At 34.5% G+C, this 22,462-nt stretch overlaps 1 protein-coding gene across 1 annotated transcript; it reads right to left on the bottom strand.

Moving 5' to 3' along the window:
- Positions 1-4,489: 4,489 nt before the first annotated feature.
- On the bottom strand, positions 4,490-20,662 carry LOC100890846 (microtubule-associated protein 11). Its single transcript, XM_003727371.3, has 11 exons — positions 20,051-20,662; positions 19,200-19,437; positions 18,634-18,720; positions 18,137-18,239; positions 17,168-17,318; positions 16,157-16,317; positions 14,955-15,040; positions 9,682-9,818; positions 8,389-8,804; positions 7,378-7,503; positions 4,490-5,878 (listed from the first exon to the last, which is right to left on the bottom strand). The coding sequence occupies exons 1-11, from the start codon at positions 20,618-20,620 to the stop codon at positions 5,776-5,778; spliced, it is 2,178 nt and encodes a 725-aa protein (XP_003727419.3). The 5' UTR covers positions 20,621-20,662; the 3' UTR covers positions 4,490-5,775.
- Positions 20,663-22,462: the final 1,800 nt, after the last annotated feature.

The following is a 22,462-nucleotide window of genomic DNA, read 5'->3' as shown; positions in this document are numbered from 1 at the left end:
TAATTATCTTCATGCCCTGTAGGTATCATGAATCAAAAGGCAAATGATTTCTCAGTACGATACATTGATTTAGACATATTTGAAATTAGGGCTACCGGTACTAATCAGAAAAAGGTACATGCACTGCACACCAAAGTGACAAGACCCTGTTTAGTTAAACCTGATGAGAACAATATTCACCATACAGAAAACCTTTTTTCAGTAGGAGAGAGAGAGAGAGAGAGAGAGAGAGGGGGTGGGGGGGGGGGGGGAATCAGCCACAGAGAGAGAGAGAGAGAGAGAGTGAGAAGGAATTGAAAGAGAGAAGAAAGAGAAACAAAGGAGAGGGATAAAGCATGGGAAAAAGAACCTAGAAAGGAGAGGGTATGGAGATGCATTTTGATCAAGAGCCAGAATGAAGAAAAAAGAAGGGATATGGGAGAGTTAAAGAGAAAGAGAAAAAGGAAGAGAAAGAGAGATAATGTAGCGATGAGGAAATGAGAAAGAGTGAACAAGAAGAGATGGAAAAAATGGCGAAATATATCAAAGTGATCAAAAGAGAGAGAAGGGGGTATGAGTTACAAGGAAGGTGAGACATGATGCAAGAGAAAGAAGGTAAAAAGCATTGTTATGATACAGGTAGATCCATGGTATCAAAAGGCAACATTGAGTCAAGATGGATTTAGGTGGGGGGGGGGGGGGGGGGGGTTGAAGTAAGGAAATATGGGGAAATTGAGGCGAATGAAAATGAAGTGAAAGAAAGCAGGAAGGAATGACAAAGGAAAGGAGATTCATGAGTAAGATTCAAACAGAGTGAGAGAGCTTAGACTGAATGAGAATTATATAAATGAGAGAAAAAGCAAAAATGATAATGGTCAGAAAAGTCCCTTGTTTTTTATATTCTATACCGTATGCTTATCCAAAATTCACCCCTCTCCACCCTTTCTACCCCCTCCCTCTCTATCCATCTCTTTTTCTCTCTCTCTCAGTCTCACCTACTCACTCTCTTCATTTCTTTCAAAAATGTCTGTGATTAAAGTTTTCATCCATCCATCTCCATTTAACAATGAATCCCATTACACACGACCACTATTGTCTATTTGACACATAACTTTCCTTTAATCTCCTTGTCACCCCAAACTTCTGGTTGATATTTTAGTAGAATACCAGCCATGGTTTACTTGTGAACCTCCATCAATTATGAAGTTTCCCCAGAAGGCTTTCAGAAACACACACACTTGTCAAAAACATTGCCAGCCATGACATTCAAATAAAATACACTAAAAATAGTATACATAAAGCAATTTCCTTTATTGTTCTTCCATCAAAACTATACTACATGTGTGTATGTATATGGATATACATGTACCTCAAGCATAGAGGCAAGACATTCTATTGATAAATATATACTCTATCATATATTTGTTCAGTATGCATTGCGCACCTATTTTTTTCATACAATTATGCATCATGCCATTATCTATAGTCATGGAATACTTGAGAAATACCCAAAGATGCTTTATCTATCAAATATTTGCAAACTGGAATAATGCTCACTTTTGAAATGTTCACAACTGCTTTTTAAAGAGTGATTTTTTTTTTTGTCCCTTTATACAATAATTATTATCAAAGTTTATAGAGCTACAATGAGAAATTCTATAGGGCTAAATATGTATTTTCATTTCAACTCTGAACAATAGCAAAATACAGAAGTGATGGCTGATTGGTTCTTATTGATGACATGCACTTCAAACTAATTGTGATAGTTTTGATGCTATTTAGCTTAATAACATACATGTACATGCAGGTACACCTTATGTGTGTCTGCATTCGAAATGGATTTAATTTTTAAACATCTCTCACATCTGGCCACTGAAGAAGAGTGTGACAATAACCTGTTTTTTTTTTTTTTTTTTTTTTTTGGACAACTCATCGCCCTCTGCCTGCCGGATGGAGGGTTTTTTTTATGCCATTTTTTTGTTTTTTCACATAGTATTATTTCTCTTGCATCTACACATGAAACTAGAATACAGCTACTAGACCTTTACAAAACAATTATTTCCTCACAAAGTCATGTGGTAATCAGTAGATGAAAGGCACTTTACACAAGGTAAGAAAAGAGGTGATGATGTGATAGAAAACTGATTGACCTGAATGTACATGCATCCATTTTACCCTGTAATTTCAGAAACCGGTAAGCAGATGTTCATGGTGTTATGTATGTACATCTGTATGACAATTACATAACTATCCTGTCTTTGGAGTTTAAGCCCATATATCCACTTAAAAAACTATTTCTCTCTTGTTTTTCTCTTAATGCTATGGTCACAAAGGTTTGTACGAATGATAATTTTGTACAAATCTCCCTGATTTTCCATTGTCTTCCCGAATTTCCATTGTCTGAAAATCGTTTGTACGCCATTCGTAGCAGTTCGTAATGGCATTTGTGACCGAGGCTTAATTAAGGTTAAACTAAACATACAAGTTAATTTCATAGTTTGCCAAAGTGTTGCTGTAGTTTTAAACATTAACATTCTTTTCAGACGAATACAAGATTGCACTGATGGTCCTTACATCTGACCTGCATACTCATGCATTATACACAAACTGGAAAACTTAGACATAACTTCAAGGCTACTTTACATGTACATGTTAGAAGATCAAAGTGATAAAAGTGAGGTTTATTCTCTATTTATTTCAGTTTTGTTGAATGTTCTGTTGCATATCTTCCTTCAAATTAAAGTTGCCCTTGCATGTATACACAGGGGCATCAACCTCTAAGTTAAAAAAAAAAACACTTTATGGATGAAACAGAACTCCTCTAATGTCTAGATACATGTACATATACTTTACTTACAGTATAATGTACACATTGAGTTGTATACCAAATGGACATTTTTCTTCTACTGATCTGGTCCCCGTTTCACAAAAACTTTTTACAGTCAAACCTTCTTTAGAGACAACCTGTATAGAAAGACCACCTATCAATTTTGTTTCCATTGTAAATGGTTTCTCATTGAAACTGAAGGAACCTGTACATAACAACCATCTGCCAACAATGACTCCTTGAGCGGTATTTATATGCAGGTTTCTTTGTATTATCAAAACTTATGATAACTGATGTACACTTTACAGGTAAGCTACTGAAATCAATGCATTCATCTCCGTGAACATATCATTCATAGCGTTATGGCAGTAATCATTGATTTAATAAAATGTAATTATGAAACAGGGCCCAGATGTACATGTATCACACATAAAAGTGTATATTTTGATTCACATTGTGTCTTGATAAAGAAACAATACATATACCGTATATATATATTCTGGGCTACATAGGAAGAAGCCTTTCTCTGTAGATCCCATGGTTGATCCTTGAAACAAACGGAATAGTCCTCAGATTGCACAGAAAGTCAACACACACATGCTGTACGCCGCCTTTACTTCGTTTACGCAGTAGTTACATCATGAAAGTCTACATAAAGTGTAAATCATTTGAAGATAAAGTTGAGTTCTGGTCATGCGATTGCATTGTGAAAGAAGCGGTGTGGTATCGATCAGAAAAGGTTGATCATCTAGAATATAAGTATTGGTGTGTACTGCAAGGGTCTGGAATCATAAAAATGATGTGAAATTTGGCCCAGTCTTGGTAAAGTGACAATCACTGTACACAGAAAGATGTACATTGTATATGGGGCTACACGAACATGTGGCATAAAAATCTGTTCCAATTTTTATGTCATTACATGCAATATGTAGAATATGTAAGCATTTGAAGAGCCATCTTTTTCAGGGAACATTTTTTATCTGATGTTCTTCCAAACTTGCATAATAACAATGATAACGCTCACAAATATTTTTCACCTCTTCCCAGAACTCAACTTCCTCTTTAAGCCTAGATGTCCTTTATACCAAAAATACATTATATATTAACTTTATCTCAATAGGCTTTGTTCCTTTAATAAATCTGTAATTACATTTACATATCCACAAGTCAACAATTCATTTATATCGATTAAATTTGTCTCAAAATTGCACATGTTGACTTCTATAAGAATGTGTTGCAATAATCATACTCCAGCATGTCCGACAAATAAATTGCATATACCTGTATCTAAAAATATTTGACTTTTATATCGTAAAACAAAAAATCCATTCAAATGCATGAATAATCCAATCGCTTACCATTGATCCTTGTTTTACTATAAACATATTTCATGTAAGAAAAAAAAAAGAGACTTACAAAAATATATTTTCAACAATAGTTGCAAACTTGACTTCCTAGTATGACCAGGGTGGTGTTTCACAAAGACTAATATCGACTTAAAGTTGGACTTAACTATGGCAGGCCATTCATGCCACTGGTTGCTCTCACTATTGGTCTCTCAATTATGATATTTACATGTAGATAACAATTTTTCCTTCAATAATATACTATCAAAAAATGTTAATTCTGTAGATTTGTGACCACAATTTATACGTCCCTTGAAAAACCAATGCCAGGAATGGTTAGAGGAACTAGTGGCATGTACGGCCTGCCATAGTTAAGTCCAACTTAAAGTCGATCTTAGTCTTTGTGAAACACTCTCCTGTTCTGTAGTAATGTAAACAAGTTAAAGAATTTCAAACCTATTACAAATGATCAAACATAAACTGGAAGAACATTATTCTGCAGATTTCTACCACCACCTACATCCCTCTACAATACATTAACATGTACAATGTACAAGCAGTCAACATGTCATTCCATGCACATTTTCTCAAGAAAGTTACTCATAAATGCCTGTACAGCTTGTCTTATACAACATCTATACAAGTACATGTATCTCTGTAACACATGCCATTGCACTGTCTGCAGAAGACGCCCTGCCTCAGTGGTAGAGCAGTGGTCTTGTAACGGGGAAGGAAAAGAGCTAATACTTATTCCCAAGTTCCTACCAAAGCTGTTGGTATCCTGGTTGCTTACTTACAATCATACACAAGCTTTATTAGCAGTCAGGTTAAACAATCATCATCAAATTAAAAACTAAACCAAATTATGACCTTATTGGTTTGCAAATGACCGACTATGCATTTTAATTGGAAAAAATTATAATTAACTGAACAAATTAACATTTTAATACTTAAATCACCAAGAAAATCAAACATTACTAACATTACTAAAGAAATCAACATAACATGTAAATTTCTGGGAAAGTTAACATATTAATAATAGCAACAATTTAACAAAGAACATACCGTAATGTAGTATTGTAATACAAATTCACACTTATTTTATAGTGATTGGGGTTCTTTTTGGAATAGATGTCAGATGTGGGCGAGTCCTGAATATGGGCAGGGAGAGAGTTCCAAAGAATGGGGGCACAGAAATAAGCAATGTATGAGGGTGTCACCTAACAATCTGTAGCTCTGGCTAATATAGTGTGTGGTGTCACATAATACACCAGAGTTTAAATGCGCTATAATATGCCGAGTAATAGGGTGTCACGTAGACTTGAGATTCAGTGCTTGGCTAATACAGAGAGAGTCGGGGTGTCACATGATGTACTGTACGCTTGAGTCTCATCTTAAGGTAGAATAAGCCGAGTAATAGGGTGTCACGTAGACTTGAGATTCAGTGTTTGGCTAATACAGAGAGAGTCGGGGTGTCACATGATGTAATGTAGGCTTGAGTCCATCTTAAGGTAGAATAAGCCTGAGTATCAGGGTGTCACATAGACTTGAGATTCAGTGCTTGGCTAATACAGAGAGAGTCGGGGTGTCACATGCATGTACTCTAAGCTTGAGTCCTGAGTATCAGGATGTCACATAGACCTGAGATCTGTGCTTGGCTATCCTGTCCACACTAAGACCAGAGTTATCTGTGCTAAGCTCGTGCTGCATTTTCGTGGGTATAGGCCTGTATAAGGTTGAGAAAAAAAAGGCAATTGAAGTTATTTACCGATATTTATTTTATTCATGGTTCATTACATTACAGGGTATGATCAAAATAAAAATAAAAATCATTAGAAGTAGACTTTTAAGAGGCAGTTACAATCATAAAAAATTTACAGTAATACTGCATACTTAACAAGTATTTTTACTCTGTTACCAAATGTTTTAGGTGTTATATTAGTAATTAAACATATCAGTATTAAAGAATTAAGTTGGATTTTACTGTCTTAATCTGTTACCTATTAGTAATGCACAATATTTTATGTTGACATGATTGAAGTCTCCAAACCAGGCATTGTAACCTGAAGCCTCCGAAAACACACACATTCGAACTTCCTAATTTGAAATGCGATTTCTTTGGAATTTGCGTTGGTAATTAGCCCTTACTGAATGGTATTTGTAGAATAATTTTTACTTTACTCCCTCTCTTGGAAGATAGGTGAAATTGACAATTTAAATGACAAAGTAATATTTCATCTTAAATTTGACAAATGCGTTGTATTTTTTTAAAGACCAAATAAGTTTGACCAAAAAAGCTTTTTAAGCCTTTGAATTCATTAGAATGGCAAATGAAAAATTGCAATTGGATTATGTTTGCAGAAAAAATGTTGTCATTTATTAAAGCTGATAGAATTAAAGTGTTGTTTTTGTTCAAATTAATCATATTTGTCACAGTTGTTCATTATTTTTCCAGGTTTCTCATGTTTACTGATTTCTCAAGCTCCAGAACAAAACAAAAAATCCATAATTTAGACATTTATATTAATAATTTTAGTAGAAATATTTATGGAAACATACTTTGAAATGTTGACCCTGTTTTATAAAAGTTACACCCTTTACTGTGAAAATGACCACTTATATTATATTCAGTTCCCTATTGATGCTGTTTTCAAGGATATGAATATGATGATGAGATAACAAAACACTGGCATCATCAGCAAATAATACATGTATGTAGTGTAGTGTATGTAGTGTATTACCTTGATAGATACAGTACAAAGAAAACAATGACATTCAATGCCTACAAAATAAACATGGCATTGAAAGTTTTTATTTATTTGATCAGAAACAAACAAACAAATACAACATAAAATTTCCAGTATCCAAAAATGTTCTATCCTGATTCATGACAAGGATATGTTTTTCCATAACAATCAAACTTGCCTCATGAATAACCAAAATATCATTTTCAAGATCTTTTACACAAACAATGCAATGTAAACCACCGTGAGACTTTCAAACAATAAGAAAAGCACTTTACTTTTGTATATACAATGTACTAGTATATTATTTTATGGTTTTATGATTAAAATAAACGATGATGAATTGAAATAAATTGAATTAAAAGCAGTCTTAGATTAATAGACTGAGGCAGTAAACAATACAAAAAGTATGCAAACAAAAAAGAGGAAAATCAGTTAACTTGTCTAGTCAATAAGATAGAAACTCAATTGAGATCATTACCTGATTCCTGGATCACTACCGGTGCTCCTGTCTCTCTGGATGTTATCTTCTTGGTTGTCATGGTGACAGGCATCACTTCCAGACTCCCCACTAAAGGAGTGTGAACGGATTCCAGCTAAAAATTTCCTGTGAGATTGAATTGTATATTTAAATTATTAGCAGGAAATATCAACATTTAATAAAGCATTGCATTCTAATGACACGACCTAAAAAACATTTGCATCTCAATTATGCAAATAATATCCCTGGGCAATGAATAATCTGTTAATAATGAAGAAAATTGTAACCTCCATTTCTGAAGAAAAAACAAACAAACTTATTTGGTAAATGAAGCATTCACAACTACATTGTAGAATAGTATTCCTACAGAAATACTAACGCATCAGTACATAGGTAGCTAGTTTTGTTTTCTGTTCTGCAAATATTATAATACTAGGAATGCCTCTAACTTTCAGCACTGTTACAATTTCTCTTCACCATAATGGCCCTAAATTTTGGAACACATTACCACATTCTTTACAATTAATTCAGTTCACCAAACCATTTAAACGTAAACTTTAGCAGCTCTTCTTGTCATTGTATAGTTCTTTTTAAATGATATATTGTAAGCAATGTTTATCCCTTTACGCTTCTCCAGCTGACTGAGCTTTTGATTGTTAATTATATTGTGACATGCTCAGGGTGCGCTCATTCATCAAGCCCCTGTGGCTTTTACGGATGCACCTTTTCCCATCCTATGTACTTTTAGTAGATTTATATCATGTCTTCTTTTTCTTTTTCTCTTTTTATTTGTCCAATGTATACATGTACATATATTTCAATGTATTTTTCTTTGTCTATGTTTTACAACAATGTATAATGTCATTTTTACTGTGATTGAAATCAAATAAAGTTCAATTCAATTCAATTCAATATTCTTGTTTAATAAAAACTTAGTCGGCAGTACTACATGTAAATCATACCGGGTTGAAAGAGTATTTCATAGTAAAAGTGAATGCACTTGAAACCTACTTGATAGGATGAGAGCTTGGTGTGGCCAGTGACATCTGTCTGGTGAAGACACCTTTCTTAACAAAGGAACTGTTAGGTCCGACGCTGAACACCCGACGATGTAAGCCGGGGCTTGAATCCCCGACCTTGGATACTTGCTTCTCCGGCTCCTCGTGAAAGGAAAGCGGAAGCTCATACATCGGTAACGATGGAGATGATGATGATGATGTGGTGATGACAGAAGGAGAGGTGGTGATACAGGCAGTGGAAGAGGTAGAAGATGATGATGAAGCGGAGGAGGAAGAGGAAGAAGAAGATGAGGAGTAGGTTGATTTGAGAGGAGGCTTAGAAGACTGGGTTGCTAGGGAAGCTACTTGAGGTCTGATTGCTAAAGGCTTAGAGGCGTACTGGAGCCGTAACTTCATGAACTTTCCAAGCTGGTTGTATCAAATAGGAAAAAGAAAGCACAAAATATTATTGTTTTATACACAGATACTTATGTACTCCAGGGGGTTGTTTCACAAAGATCCTAAGTTGAACTTATCTCTAAGTTGGACTTAAAAATTATGGAAAGCCGTTACCATCTATAAACAAAATTGTAAAAGTTGTTTAAAAAGGCATGAAATGTTTATTCAAAACATTCATATTTTCTATTTATCAAGGAAATTTCATGTTCTTGATGTGGAATTTTTTTAAAGTCTAAAATACTTGATTTTTCGCTTTTGAATATAGTATATTTTAAGGCTACAAATGGCTCTCCATAATTTTTAAGTCCAACTTAGAGTTAAGTTAGACTTAGGATCTTTGTGAAACACCCCCTGGCTTGTTTCTTTGCTGCATATATATATATACATGTATATATATATTCGCCACTATAAGACAAATATAATGTGTCTATCCTATCTTGTTGCCTTCTCATTTCCAATATTTTTGTCTTTTAAGCAACTCTCTTCTTATAATACACAAAAAGTGAATGATCAGTATCATAACACTGACATGATCATCATCCAAAGCAGATAACACAATTTTACATTAATATGAAACAATCTTCTAGCATCATTATTCTGATGCTGCTTTTTAAAAAAGCAGCATCATAATAATTTTTAACAAAATAGTAAACACATCACCGTCATCATCACTTTCATTCCTTCATCTTTCTCTCTCTGTCTCTCTCTGAATTACAATTCTACCCTTCCTGACGTTGCCTACTTGTAATCCCCTTTTCTCTCCTTTAATCAGACACCATTGCAGCCACTTAAGCCACAACAACCTCTCTTCTTGTCATAATACCCTTTTTTCTCCGGTCACACTCACCTCCTGAACACCCGCTTTCAACGCTTGAAACGTGATAGGCACTTTGATGGTTGATCCTTTCTTAGAAGGTCCTAGCTGCTTTATTGGTTCCTGACAAACTAGTCTATCTGCTATTCTACTCTCAGTACACGTGTCACCTTAAGAAAAAGAAAGAAAAAAAACATTAATAAATAATATACAAATATAGTTAATTCTGCTGTTATTACTTTCATACATTAATCTTAATCTTAATCATTTATGCAGGCACTTGTATGAAGGAAAAGTGCTTAAAAAACTGAATAATTCAAGATAATTTCACTATGCAAGGAAGAACATATACATGTACTGTACATGTATTTCTGGTCAGAGCCAAAAATATATTGTGTTTTGCATTTTATTTAACGAAGTTTCCATACAAAGTTTCTTATCAAGCTACAGAATTAGGATTCATCTGGCAATGATCTCTTACATGTGTGTTACATTCACAGTGCTACTAATATTTCTTGTAATAATTTTGTTATGTGCAAAGTGTATTTGTATACCGTAGTTACTAGAAAAAATGAAAGGTTTATGGAAAAAAAATGTAATACCTGTGTTTATCTTTCTGTTGGAAATGAAATAAATATGAATTGAATATCACTTCGAGTGTTCTAAATAAAAACCATTTATGATTCTAAAAGGATAATTCTAAGTCTGTCTGATGCCTTATAAACAAATAAGAATGAATTTGATAATGATGGAAATTAAAGTAATAAATACAAACCAATTACCAAATCCAACAAGAGTTCCAAGTTATTGTTAAGAAGTATATGCAATGTGCATGCATGCATCTTATCAATAATGTGACAGTGGTGTCAGAATGTAAATTTGTGCAAATAAAACAGGATTATCATTAAGAGAAGAAAAAGAATGAAATTTCATAATCATTATAACCAAATATGCACTAGAACAGATGAAGTTTAAATGGAAGTACATAAATGATTCATCACATGAATGAATGACACACAATTATTCTTTGGTAAGTTGTTCTGATGAATAAATATATGAGGACTTCAACAAATAAAGGTATTTGATATTTGTATTAAGAATTGGAATGTAAAAATGGTTAAAAAATAACATCATTAAATTATGTGGTGGCAAAATTATAATGAATACATTTTTCCTCCTTCTAATGAGCTGTAATCTTGATGATAATAAACTTACACAGCCATGTGTAACAGCCATAAGGGTAGGACCCTATGTTAATACACTTTTTCAAATGTGAAAGTACCATTTACACTAAAGTTCAATCTGTTCACATTTAGTATAAAATAAACAAATGAAAACAGCTATAAAATAATACTGAGAATTTCATGAAGTATGATGTCCACCAGTCACCACTACTTTGCAAACATTGAGAATGGCTGTGTAGAAGGACATATTACCATGTGCCCACTAGACTATTTTAATGATTGTTTCTCTTTGATTGAATCCTTTCAATATCATATTAATATGATGATCAAACAGTTAAAATGTTCAACAACTATTTGATGACACCTAAAACCCTTGTTCATGACACTCAAAAACTAAAGAGTTTGGTCGTTGACATATCAAATTAATTTATGGTTTAATAGTGACCGTGACACTTTAAGTGTATATCAGCAGACATACAATGTGTACCTACATGTACATTACTGGTTGGTTTTTTTCATTCCATGTCTATATACATGTATGTATTGAACGTGTATTGAATCATGTCGAGATGAAAAACAACTGTATTTCTAAGAATGATTTGTATTGTTTTGGAATCAATAAAACAAACTATTGAGAGAAAACAATATGTATGTACAATGTACATACATGTTTTTATCATGTTTACTCACTAGAATGTTTGAACAATGTCCCGCCATATCTTTTAATTGAAAATCATTGTCTGACTTTTCATAAAAGGCAAACGGATACAGGGGTAATGTAATATAATGTTTTAACAGAAAAGTCTGTATTTACATGCAAAATTGGAGTCTAGCGTCCAAGGTTCATTTCATAATTGTACAATACAAAATGTAAACAAAGAATGGCAGTGTTGTCTTACTGGGAGGGGCCCTGATATATGCTAGGCTGCTACATGTACATTTAGTCACACCCTAATAATGTGTATGTCTTAGTTAAGAATTAAATTATTATTTACATAGTTCTTTAGTCATGCAATGCAACCTTCTGTGCAGCGTAGGTTTTAAAATTCTAGTCCCACTGCATAATATTAAAACTAATATGCAGCGGGATAAATATAATCCGTACTTGAAAAGAGAAATAAAAAGAAGTTTGAAAGTGGTTCATATTCATAAAATTTACAGTGATACTAGACATGCACATACAGTTACTTGACAAACAATTTCACAGCCATCAATAACAATTTTGAGTTTGTCAATCTCATCTCATAATATAACTCATGGTAAGCCAAAATGAGCATGATAACAGTCAACACGTATTGTATGAGAGCTGCTTTGAAGTCAAACTATCATGGAATAAAAGTGGAATAGAAGAAACCACTTGAGGCCGATTGATCCACAGTTTGAAGACATACATGTAGACATGATACCACCATGTGTACCCTACACATACATTGTAAAGGCAGGTATGTTCATTGTAAATGGTCCAATGCCAATAGATAACCTGAAATGTCATGTATAACAACATGTATGACACATTAGTAATTCAGTTTACCATCACAGAACTATATTAAAGTACAATTACATATACTGGTAATAAAGAAAAGTATACACCCCATCTATATAAATAAAAAAAATAAAAAAATAAAGCTTATTGCTTTCATACCACAAAATACAGTTCACTATTAAATTTGGTAATAAAGCACGTCTAGCCTGCCATAAAATATACAATTATTTTTTCTAAATTATATGATTCTTATTTTGTAATTATTATTAAATTCTAATGTCATTATTCTTTTTCTTTTTTTTTTTTTACATATTCACACATGGCCCATTAAGGTCATAATTACATGTAGGTTGAACCTGCAAGTCTGGTACATGTACTGTAGAGAATCAGCATATCATTTGTCTTGATGAAAAGCCTACACCATCTGGAGCAACTGTATTGCATGTACACTGTAGAAGATTTATTCTCTCAAACTAGGCTTTGGATAGCTAAGATACTGTAGTCCAGATAATAATAATATGATTTTTTAATCAGAGACCAACAGGGTTTGTGGCTGCAAACTACGATTAGTCTAAATGCACTACATACATACATGTACATGTATGTCTATTTACAAATAACTTTTGTGCAAATTTGTGCAAATTTGTGCTGGTGTGTGCCAAATAAGTCATATTCGATATCCATTCACCCATAGCAACAAACAACATTTCAGGTACATACCATAGCAATATTGACTGTTGACAAATGTTATGATATTTTGAATTTATGAAGAAATAAAAATCTGGGTTAACACCATGCAAATTCATTCACTGTCATGCATTATTAACAATATGAAAACAACAAAATCTATTTCCAAAAAATCAAAAGCCCAAACAAACCCTATATCGTGCCATGCATTTATTATGAATTATAACATTTATATACAAAGTACATATTTGTACACAATCATGCAGTTTATATAAGTTGGTTCTATCAAACCTTGTTCATCCAATACTATTGCTTTACATTCATACTTTCATGAATGTAAATGAAAATAATTCATTTAACTTTTCGCATAAAAAACTACACATCTGATGGAAATTCTCCAGTCCCCTTTCTAACTAAATCAATGTGTTACTGTACTTTGATATTACCGGTAGCTGGGTGGAATACTCAATAAAGTTTTAAGTGTAGTTTTAAAAAGTTCAACTACCAGTATCTTTTTCTTGAAGACATATCATCATTGATAGCAAAAAAAAACAATAAGGTCAATACAAAAGTATGATTGAATATAAACCAATTTCTTTGATTCTTATACATTTAGATATTAGAATTGCCGGAATTAAAGAAATTGATGACCTATAGGAAGGAAACGTTGGAGAGGCAGTCCTAATAATATTTCATACCAGACTGAAAAACCTGCATGCTGTCATTCTAAGTCTGGATATCAAAAAGGCACTTGATTCACAACATTTTGCCAATGATGAACTGATAGTATTTCTTAAAAATAACATTGCAGTTTGTGTTTAGTGAGTTCTATACTATAAACAAGGAATTTGGGACCTTTTATTTAGAGTACTGTCTGCAGTGTGTATTGAAGCCCTGTGTTTACTTTATGTTATATTTTGTCATGACGACATAACTACAAAGACTATTTTTCTAAAGCAGATTAACTTTGTTGGCATTTGGCTTGGCAAGATACCTAATCATTTATAAACAAGGCAAAGTGATGTGCGGCCAGTTTCTCTAATCATTCACATCGGTCTTCAAGCCTTAAAAGTTTTAAACTCAACTCAAAAAATGTTAATCTTATGATGAGCATATCAGTGGGATGTCCATAATCTTTCATGAGCCGATACCCTGGGAGTCAAACTCGGTCAATCCCCCTTCTCTATAGCTTTGATTTCTAAGAGGGGCACATCATTTTTTGCTTGGGGACATACAGTATTATGTTAGAAATTGCACAGTATCATCAGTAGGAAAAAGGCTTAATACTAAAACCAGAAGCTTTTCATGCAGAGTAACTACATTGTACAATCACATCGCAGCTAGCATCAAATAATTATGGCTGCAGTATTTATTACATAACACCGATGGGGAAGGGGGGGGGGGTGTGGAAATTAATGCTCAATATACAAGCTTCAGGTAGGACAAAACAAAACCACACCTGTTAAAAAATTCTGGAAACAGAAGTTAACATGAATTACAATGTTACCACAAATTAATCTATATTTAAAATAATTAATTTTATAGAGCTACAAAAATGTAGAGAGACTGTTATTGAGATGAAAGCAATCTGGATCACAGATATAGATTGAGAAATTATGTTTTCAAATTATAAAGGAAGAATAACGAATTGAAGTACAGTGTAGTAAAAATTACCAACATGACATGGCAAACACTATGGAACTTAAAAATGCTATTTAAATAAACGATTTCTCTTGTGATTATGGAAAGCCAATGCTGAGCCCATCCAGAAAAACAGCAAATCAATTGTCAATGATTTTCGAAGAGATTTTATGTTTAGTACACCGCAGCCATAATTTAAATCATGCAATGCAATTTGGAGGTGTTAAAGTGACCCATGCAGTTTTCTAAATGCCCCAAGTGCCAAGAATCGGAGGATGTTTATTAATAGATGTTAAGATGTTCCTTTATACCTCTTGGCTCTTTGTCTGGTATCCAGATAAGACTTATTCCCAGGAAATCTTGAAGATTGTTCAGAAGTGTGTAGGTCACTGTAAAACTACACCAAACATAAAATGTGAAGGGGCTGACATTTTGACATCAAGTTCTTGCTCTAAATGTATAAAAACCCATGACAAACACAAGTACTTCAAGAGGTTCTGCTGCATGACGAAATAAAAAGGCTATCAAAATCAACTGCATGTTCAAACTAAAACAACATTATAAGTTGCAAAAACAAAAATAAAAAGGTCACGATTATACAAAAGGGAGGAGATCTCAATGGTATAGTAGTGTACAGTATATTGGAAAATACCTAGGAACTGTGTTCTACTAATGAAACAGCAACAATGATGCTTAAGAAAGAAATCTACCAAACGTTTTACAGTGGCTGGCTCAAAAAATGTGGAACAATATCCCTCTTTTCATCAGAGAATTAGCTTGTCTTGCCTCTTTCAAAAGATCCCTTTAATATAGCCCTCCGCCGGCCGGATGGAGGGATTTTTAGGCTGTTTGGTTTTTTTTCACATTTTTCATAAGTATTCATATAATGTGATTTAATGTGGTTTCTCTTCACATTCTCTAATTTTCTTAGCTTTACAATACTTTTTAGATTTAGCGCTCCTAAATACTCCATATTATTAGTGTATTATCAGGATATAGGGAGTGGCTGCAAAGTCTCAGTTTTAAATCGCAAACCAAAGTTTTAGTTCACAACAATAATACATGGAACAGAGTTGTAATGATAGTACAAACCACATTCCGAATGTTTATTTCTACAACTGTACAATGCCACATTTAAAAATCTGCCATGCACATTTCTAAACAACTTATGGCCAAATATATAGTTCTAGAATAGTACGCTATCAGGTATCAAACAATTTTTCTTGTAGAGAAACAAAATATTGTTGAAAAAAAATGCAGTATATGATATGTTCTTTAATAGTTTGAAAAGAAGATGAACATAGATAACATCAAAATATTTACTTCTTATCACAAAGTCCATTTATGACAAATTGCATTTTGACATTTCTGGTATCTCAGAAAGTTATTGTTAAACATTTTTACTCTAATAAATGACATACATGTAAAATATCAATAACCAGAATACCTAGCTTACATGAAGCCGGGCACATATATCTTGATTGAATTATAATAATGACATCATACAACTGACCTTTGACCTGTAGTGACAGGTGACTGGCACTGGGCAAGCACTATGAATGCTGGGAAATCCATTGTGACTGTTGGCATATGATAGTGGGATTGAATGGATTGTTCCATAGCCATAGAAGGGGTGTTCCACTCAATCACCAGAAAGAGGGGAAACTGTACAGGCTATACAAAAAAGAGAGCATGTCAAGGTTTAAAAGAGCTACATACTGATGAAAGATGTAGAATGAATATTACAATAGAATACTAGCATACACACTGTACTCAACTATGTTTTCCAGTAGGTTCCTGTTTCATTTCATAATTTTTAACTTACTTTGTCCTCTATGTTTGTTATTGTGCAAACAATTTATATGAAATGGAAAAAAATTTGAATCGATCAATCACCCACAGCCATTGTTAAAGCTCAGCTTCAAAATACTAATCTTGAACTATGTTTGTGGTTTACTCATATCTGATACAGTATTTCATTTTAACCAGTATTCTAAAAAGATGTGCAGAGCTGCTTCAGCACAGAGATAATAAAATTATAATTGATATATTTTGTATGTAAGAAAATTACCTGATGTACTGTAAATTGCACCATTACATGGATTCCTATCTTTTTGATATAAATTCAATCAAATTTTTATTTCAACTAAAAATGTCAAGTAAAAAATAGAAAATAATTATAATAACGATTTGAATTTTTTTTAAAGGAAAAGCAAGTCTTTTCATACACTGAAGGAAAACACAGATGTCTGCCATTTGTCCCCCCCCCCCTTCCTGAGTAATAATAATAATAATATTCCGCTTTTATATAGCGCCCAATACAACGATGTGCCTAAGCGCTTTACAGATATATTATTACCCCGGTCATCGGATTCAGGCTTACCCGCACACAATGTACAACGTATGCACATTCTCCACTCTCTGGGGAGTTGACCTCATAGAAGCTAACCTTTAATACAACACATATGGCATTTCTCTTTTCCCTGTATGAGACAGAGAGGAGCCCTTTAATACACGTACATACCTCTTCAGGTCTGTTTGAAGGCAGAGAGCAATCCCAAGTGACTTGGAAGACAAACGTATGTTCCTCTTTAGGATGCAGACTGGTAGATGATTGATCTCTCTGACTAGGTAGAAGCTCTATCGAGAGAAATGATGACCAGTCTCCAGCATCACTGAGCAATAGAAAACCATGGGAATACCCTTGAATATATCAACAAATGTACTCTATGAGAATATCATTGAATATATCATGAAATGTATTCTATTATGGGAATATTCTTGAATGTATCATGAAATGTATTCTCTCACAAATACAACAGCCACACAAAAATATGAACCAGCCGAAAAAATACCAATGGGAGCAGTGAGCCATTTCGCTCCCGAGTCTTCTGGTAAAAAAAAAAAAATAGAGAGAAAGTGAAAAGAGATTTGTGCATTGGTAGAAAAATTCACTCTCAGATGGATGCATCCTCCTCGTACAAGCGACTCTGCCATTAACATCAATTTACTGAAAACCAGAAGGGTATCAACTCATACCAGGGGAGTGTTTCACAAAGACTAAGATTGACTTTAAGTTGGACTTAACTATGGCAGGCCGTTCATGCCACCAATCGCTCTCACCATTTACTGGTAGTGGTTTCTCAAGGGACGTACAAATCAACAGAATTTATATTTTTTGATAATTCATTTTTTAAGGAAAAAAATATTAACTAACGTCCCTTGGCATTTTGACACGTTTTTACAAACCAGGTTTGTAAAAAACGTGTCGACAAACCTCCTTTGTGAATTCGGGCCACCTTGTCTTTTTTTTGGAAGGGGCTTTTTGGGGCTTATTTTTCCTGAATAGTAAATAGTAAAATATGGAGGCGGAGGCGGGTGGGTACGAGAAACACTTCATTGTTGTTATTTGGCCTAATATGTTTAGCAACATGTGGTCCCAATTATTGCATACAATGTTGGTTGATTGTGCCCTTGATTCATGCAAACCCACCTTGATAACGTTGTTGAAGAACTTGTAGACTCCAGATTAATGTTCTTATTGACAAAGACCTGGATAGTATGAATTAGCAGCTCTTCTGGATAACTATTGCACACTGATAAAGACAAGAAAGATTTTTAAAAACTAATGAACAATTTATTTTTAGCAGAACATTTCAATCAAGTTCACTCAAGAACCACTAGATGACCATAAATCTTAAAGGAGATAAATCAGAGAAGTAACCTGGTGAAAGTTTGAATGATTTTAATTAAAAATTCAGATTTTATTTTCTTCAAATTTTGTTTTCACTATACACTGTATAGGTATGGTCTCTTCAAATTGGCTTAATCTGTAATGTCTCTGTGATGTACAACATGTAGTGGCGAACAACTTTCCCATTTGTTCCAACACACAAAATTACACAAATTTCAATTCACTTGTGCCTTTATGCAGAGATTTCTTTATAGATACTCTTCTGAGGACACAAATTAACCCTAGACTGTACTCACCTTTTGTTACTAAGTAATGTTTCCCAGAGACACTGAAATGTTGACAGTTGACCTGAGGTGGTGGAAGCACTGGAAATTCAGCAGATACTGTTACAATACAAACATAGAACATCAAATTCCATGACCGTTTTCAATGTTTACTAAAGCCAAATTAATATTTTTCATGGTGATATGCAGGAAAAATCTGAGACGTATATATCATTTACACATAATATCTGAAGCACGGGCATGAACAACATTTTTGTTGGTGAGAAACTTACACAATTCCATTATATTCAAATTAAAAAAAAAGAGTAGTTCAGGTAGTCACATGACAGACAGGTCCCCTAATTTGAGAGTCTTATTTGTTTATATTGACGACTCAAACATTCATACATTTCTTAAACAAACATATTTTTTTATAAAATAACATTTACATTTTTCTCTCTGTAAAGATTTACACTTTACGTGAAGAAACACTTCTCCCTATCATTGAATATAGTTTAAATGGGCTTGTGACTTGTGATTAGCTCACGGTCAAAACAAGAAATACGGAAAGAGAAACAGACAGAGAAAGTTTATAATACCATTGTGTATAACATGTTGTTTCTCTTCAGCTTGAATAACTTCCTCTATTGAACACTGTAGTAGCATGTCTATCCGATCCTCCTCCCTCTTTTCACTGCTTGCCCTGGCTTCAGAGATATCCACATTGATGGTTGCTATGTGAGAGGTTAAGGCCCCGCCCTTCTCTGGTGGGGAGCCAAGAGGTACACTCATAGGAAGAACCAGTGCTCGTCCCTCAGAACAAGGAACTACATTGACCTGAAGATTAATGCATTAAACAAGCAATATTAAAACTGACACAACTTGTGTACATTTTATGGAGTTTATTTATATTTGTTGTGCATGTTTCCTTCTGTCACTGCCAGCTGGCTAAGAATTTTAAGTCTTCTGACTTTGTCTTAGCTCTTTTGATGAAGCATTGGTCCACTAATGACAATGTGGATATCAAATTTTGTCATGGGGCAGTCTCTTACTTACATGTAGACCCTATGTAGGGTGCGCCTTTAATAATCACCTTCTAATATAAAACAAACAACCACTTCATCTATTGAATTCTGCTATTCCACGTATCTAATAATTAATACATGTATGACTTAGACCCTACTAACAATAGTATATAAACGAGGCAACAATATTAAGTCTGCAATAGTGCAAGTGTAAGTAAAACAATTTAAAGGCGAACTCGCTAAATTTTATTTACAATTTTACATCACTTTTCGAGAAGGGGTATCGGTGCCAATTAAGGCTAGGTGACGTCAATATCGTAATATATATTTTCACCCAGCCGAATAAGGCTAGAATTAAAACTGCAACTGAGGCTCTGACTCTGAGCTCAGCATGCAATGATTGACTTCGAGTGGAGCTGACTCACTTTTTTCGAAATTGACTTGGCAGCTTTCTCGTTAAGTTTGAGTCTGACAGGTACAGATGTAAAAGAAAGGCACCTCATATTCTCTGTATGGGGAGCACTACTTTCAGAAAAACGTCGTCCTGTACCCCTTGAACTGTGCGTTTTTCTGCCATCTCGTTCGGCCTCAGCATCTGCTGCCTGATCGGGACAATCAACACTCTGTGAACGCTGCTGAGAGAAACTGAGCGAAGCGGACCTGTTGGCACTCGGCGAATCTTCGGGTGTGCTGTACCCAGCGCTCCCCGCGATGGATAGGGCCTTCCATGTTTCGGCCGACTCTGCTACAGGTTGACCGTTCTTTTCTGAAAGTGATACAACCAATGCCAAATTGAGTAGTTCTCCTCCGTAGACATGCTTTCGATGTCCCTCATTCTGGATATCCGCCCAGTTTTTAGGGTACCTTTCAGGTAAGACAATAGAAATTCTATCCACTTTCGTGATGAGGGACGACAGACCTTCCTCCATCGCCGAATTATTAACGTATAATCGGCGCATGCGCAAATAAATCATTACGCTCGATATCGATACCATCCGTCATTTCACTTTAAAAAATACTTGGAAGGTTTTGTGTAATTTATTTATTTATTTATTTATTTATTTATTTATTTATTTATTTATTTATTCCTGATATTTATACAGGGTGGCACATATCAACAATTTGGAAGTCTTCCATGAGGCCCTGTTAGCAAGAATAAAACAAATAACAACATAAAAAACAAAATAACAACATAAAAAACAACATAGATAAATACACAAGCATATAAACAGGTAAATTAATACAAATTAATTGATATCCCCAGGGGCGGCGCGACAGGGGGGGGGGGGCAGAGGATGCGGCCGACCCGTATCATTTGAAAAAGGGAAGAGGAAGGGAAGGAGAAAGAGGAAAAGGAGAAGGAAAGAAAAGGAAAAAAAGGAGAAGAAAGGAAAAGAAGGAGAAGAAGAGAAAAGGAAGGGGACGAGAATTAGGAGGAATTAGGCCAGGAGAAATATTTTCAGTGTGCGGTACCTCACCTGCGAAACTGTGTATCCCATAATAATGGCCTACTGGTTAGGATTCGGCGCTCTCACCGCCGCGGCCCAGGTTCGATTCCCGGTGTGGGAACGTTCTCTTTTTTAAAACTATAAAAGGTAAATTATGACGTAAGGGAGGGCGGGGGGAGAGGGGGTAAAAGAATAAAGATAGAGAAAATAAAGAAAAAGAGAAAAAAAAAGCAAGCAAAATCAGGCGATCAGATTTTAAGACGCGTCATTATATTACTACATTCACATTACCGGAATTCTAAACATTGGTTTACGATGAAAAACCTTTCACCAACTGAAAAAAGATCAAATTAATCATTTGTATCTCCTAAACCTTATGGCTGATTGTTCAATGGAAACGACAAATTCATCTATAAAACCCTTCTGAAAAAGTATGGTGACATCCCCCTCCCCCGCCCCTGCGTTCTTGTTCTTGTTAGTTGAACTTAAGTCAAAAAGGCAAAAAGTGTGGACCAAATCATGCCATTTGTGCATCAATTTAAAAAAAAATCTTCAACTTATGAGGGGGGCACATCCCCCCTCAGACACCCCCTGCGTTCTTGTTCCTGTTAGTTGAACTTAAGTCACTGTTTTCTTTTTCATTTCGCAAAAAGTATGCACCAAATCGAGCCATTTATCCAACAATTAAAAAAAAAAAAACTTCAACTTCTGAGGGGGCACGTCCCCTCTCAGACACCCCCTGCGTTATTGTTCCTGTTAGTTGAACTTAAGACTGTTTTCTTTTTAATTTGGCAAACAGTATGCACCAAATCGAGCCATTTAAGCATCAACTTAATCTTAGACTTCAAGGTATTTTGATAAGGGGAAATTGGAGGTTAACTAAATACATTTTGTCTTCCTTTTAGTCAAATGGATTCCAAGAAGGAAGAAGGAAAAAGTGAAATTAGGAAGGTGAAGATAGAAATCAGATGCATCTCCTATCCATTGGCAAGTTAAAAACATAGGTGAAGAACATAGAAAAGATACTGGATGGTCTTCTCGTGAATTTCAAGAGATTCTGGATGTTTTCAGAAATTAAAAACATTTAATCCTTGTGGTACTGATGAACTCAGTGGGATACAGGGTGAGAGGTAGATCTTCCTACATGTGCTCTGATGATTGTCATTTGATATAAGTGCAAGAATATTGATTGGTAGGTCTACTATTTTATTATGCATAATGTACAAGGAGGTGAGCATGACAGCTTAACCCTAATAAGGCCGAGGGGCATTATGGCCCCCCCCCCTCCATGATTTTTTCTGATTGTTCGGGTACGCATATGGATGGCGCCCCGCCGCTCCCTGACTTTTTTCTTTTGAGTCTTGCGCATCTTTTAAAAGATTTTTTTGG

Source organism: Strongylocentrotus purpuratus, unplaced genomic scaffold (assembly GCF_000002235.5).
Source record: "Strongylocentrotus purpuratus isolate Spur 01 unplaced genomic scaffold, Spur_5.0 spur5_scaffold_12, whole genome shotgun sequence".
In the NCBI taxonomy this organism is placed as follows: Eukaryota; Metazoa; Echinodermata; class Echinoidea; order Camarodonta; family Strongylocentrotidae; genus Strongylocentrotus; species Strongylocentrotus purpuratus.
This window is presented reverse-complemented; position numbering and strand designations above follow the sequence as displayed.

Excerpts from the sequence above, each read along its gene's own strand:
- LOC100890846 (XM_003727371.3), bottom strand. The coding sequence starts at position 20,620 with ATGGTATCGATATCGAGCGTAATGATTTATTTGCGCATGCGCCGATTA. Across the intron at positions 19,438-20,050 it reads CCAAGTCAATTTCGAAAAAA|GTCAATGTAGTTCCTTGTTC; the intron begins GTGAGTCAGCTC and ends ATTAATCTTCAG. Across the intron at positions 7,504-8,388 it reads CCAAGCTCTCATCCTATCAA|GAAATTTTTAGCTGGAATCC; the intron begins GTAGGTTTCAAG and ends TCAATCTCACAG.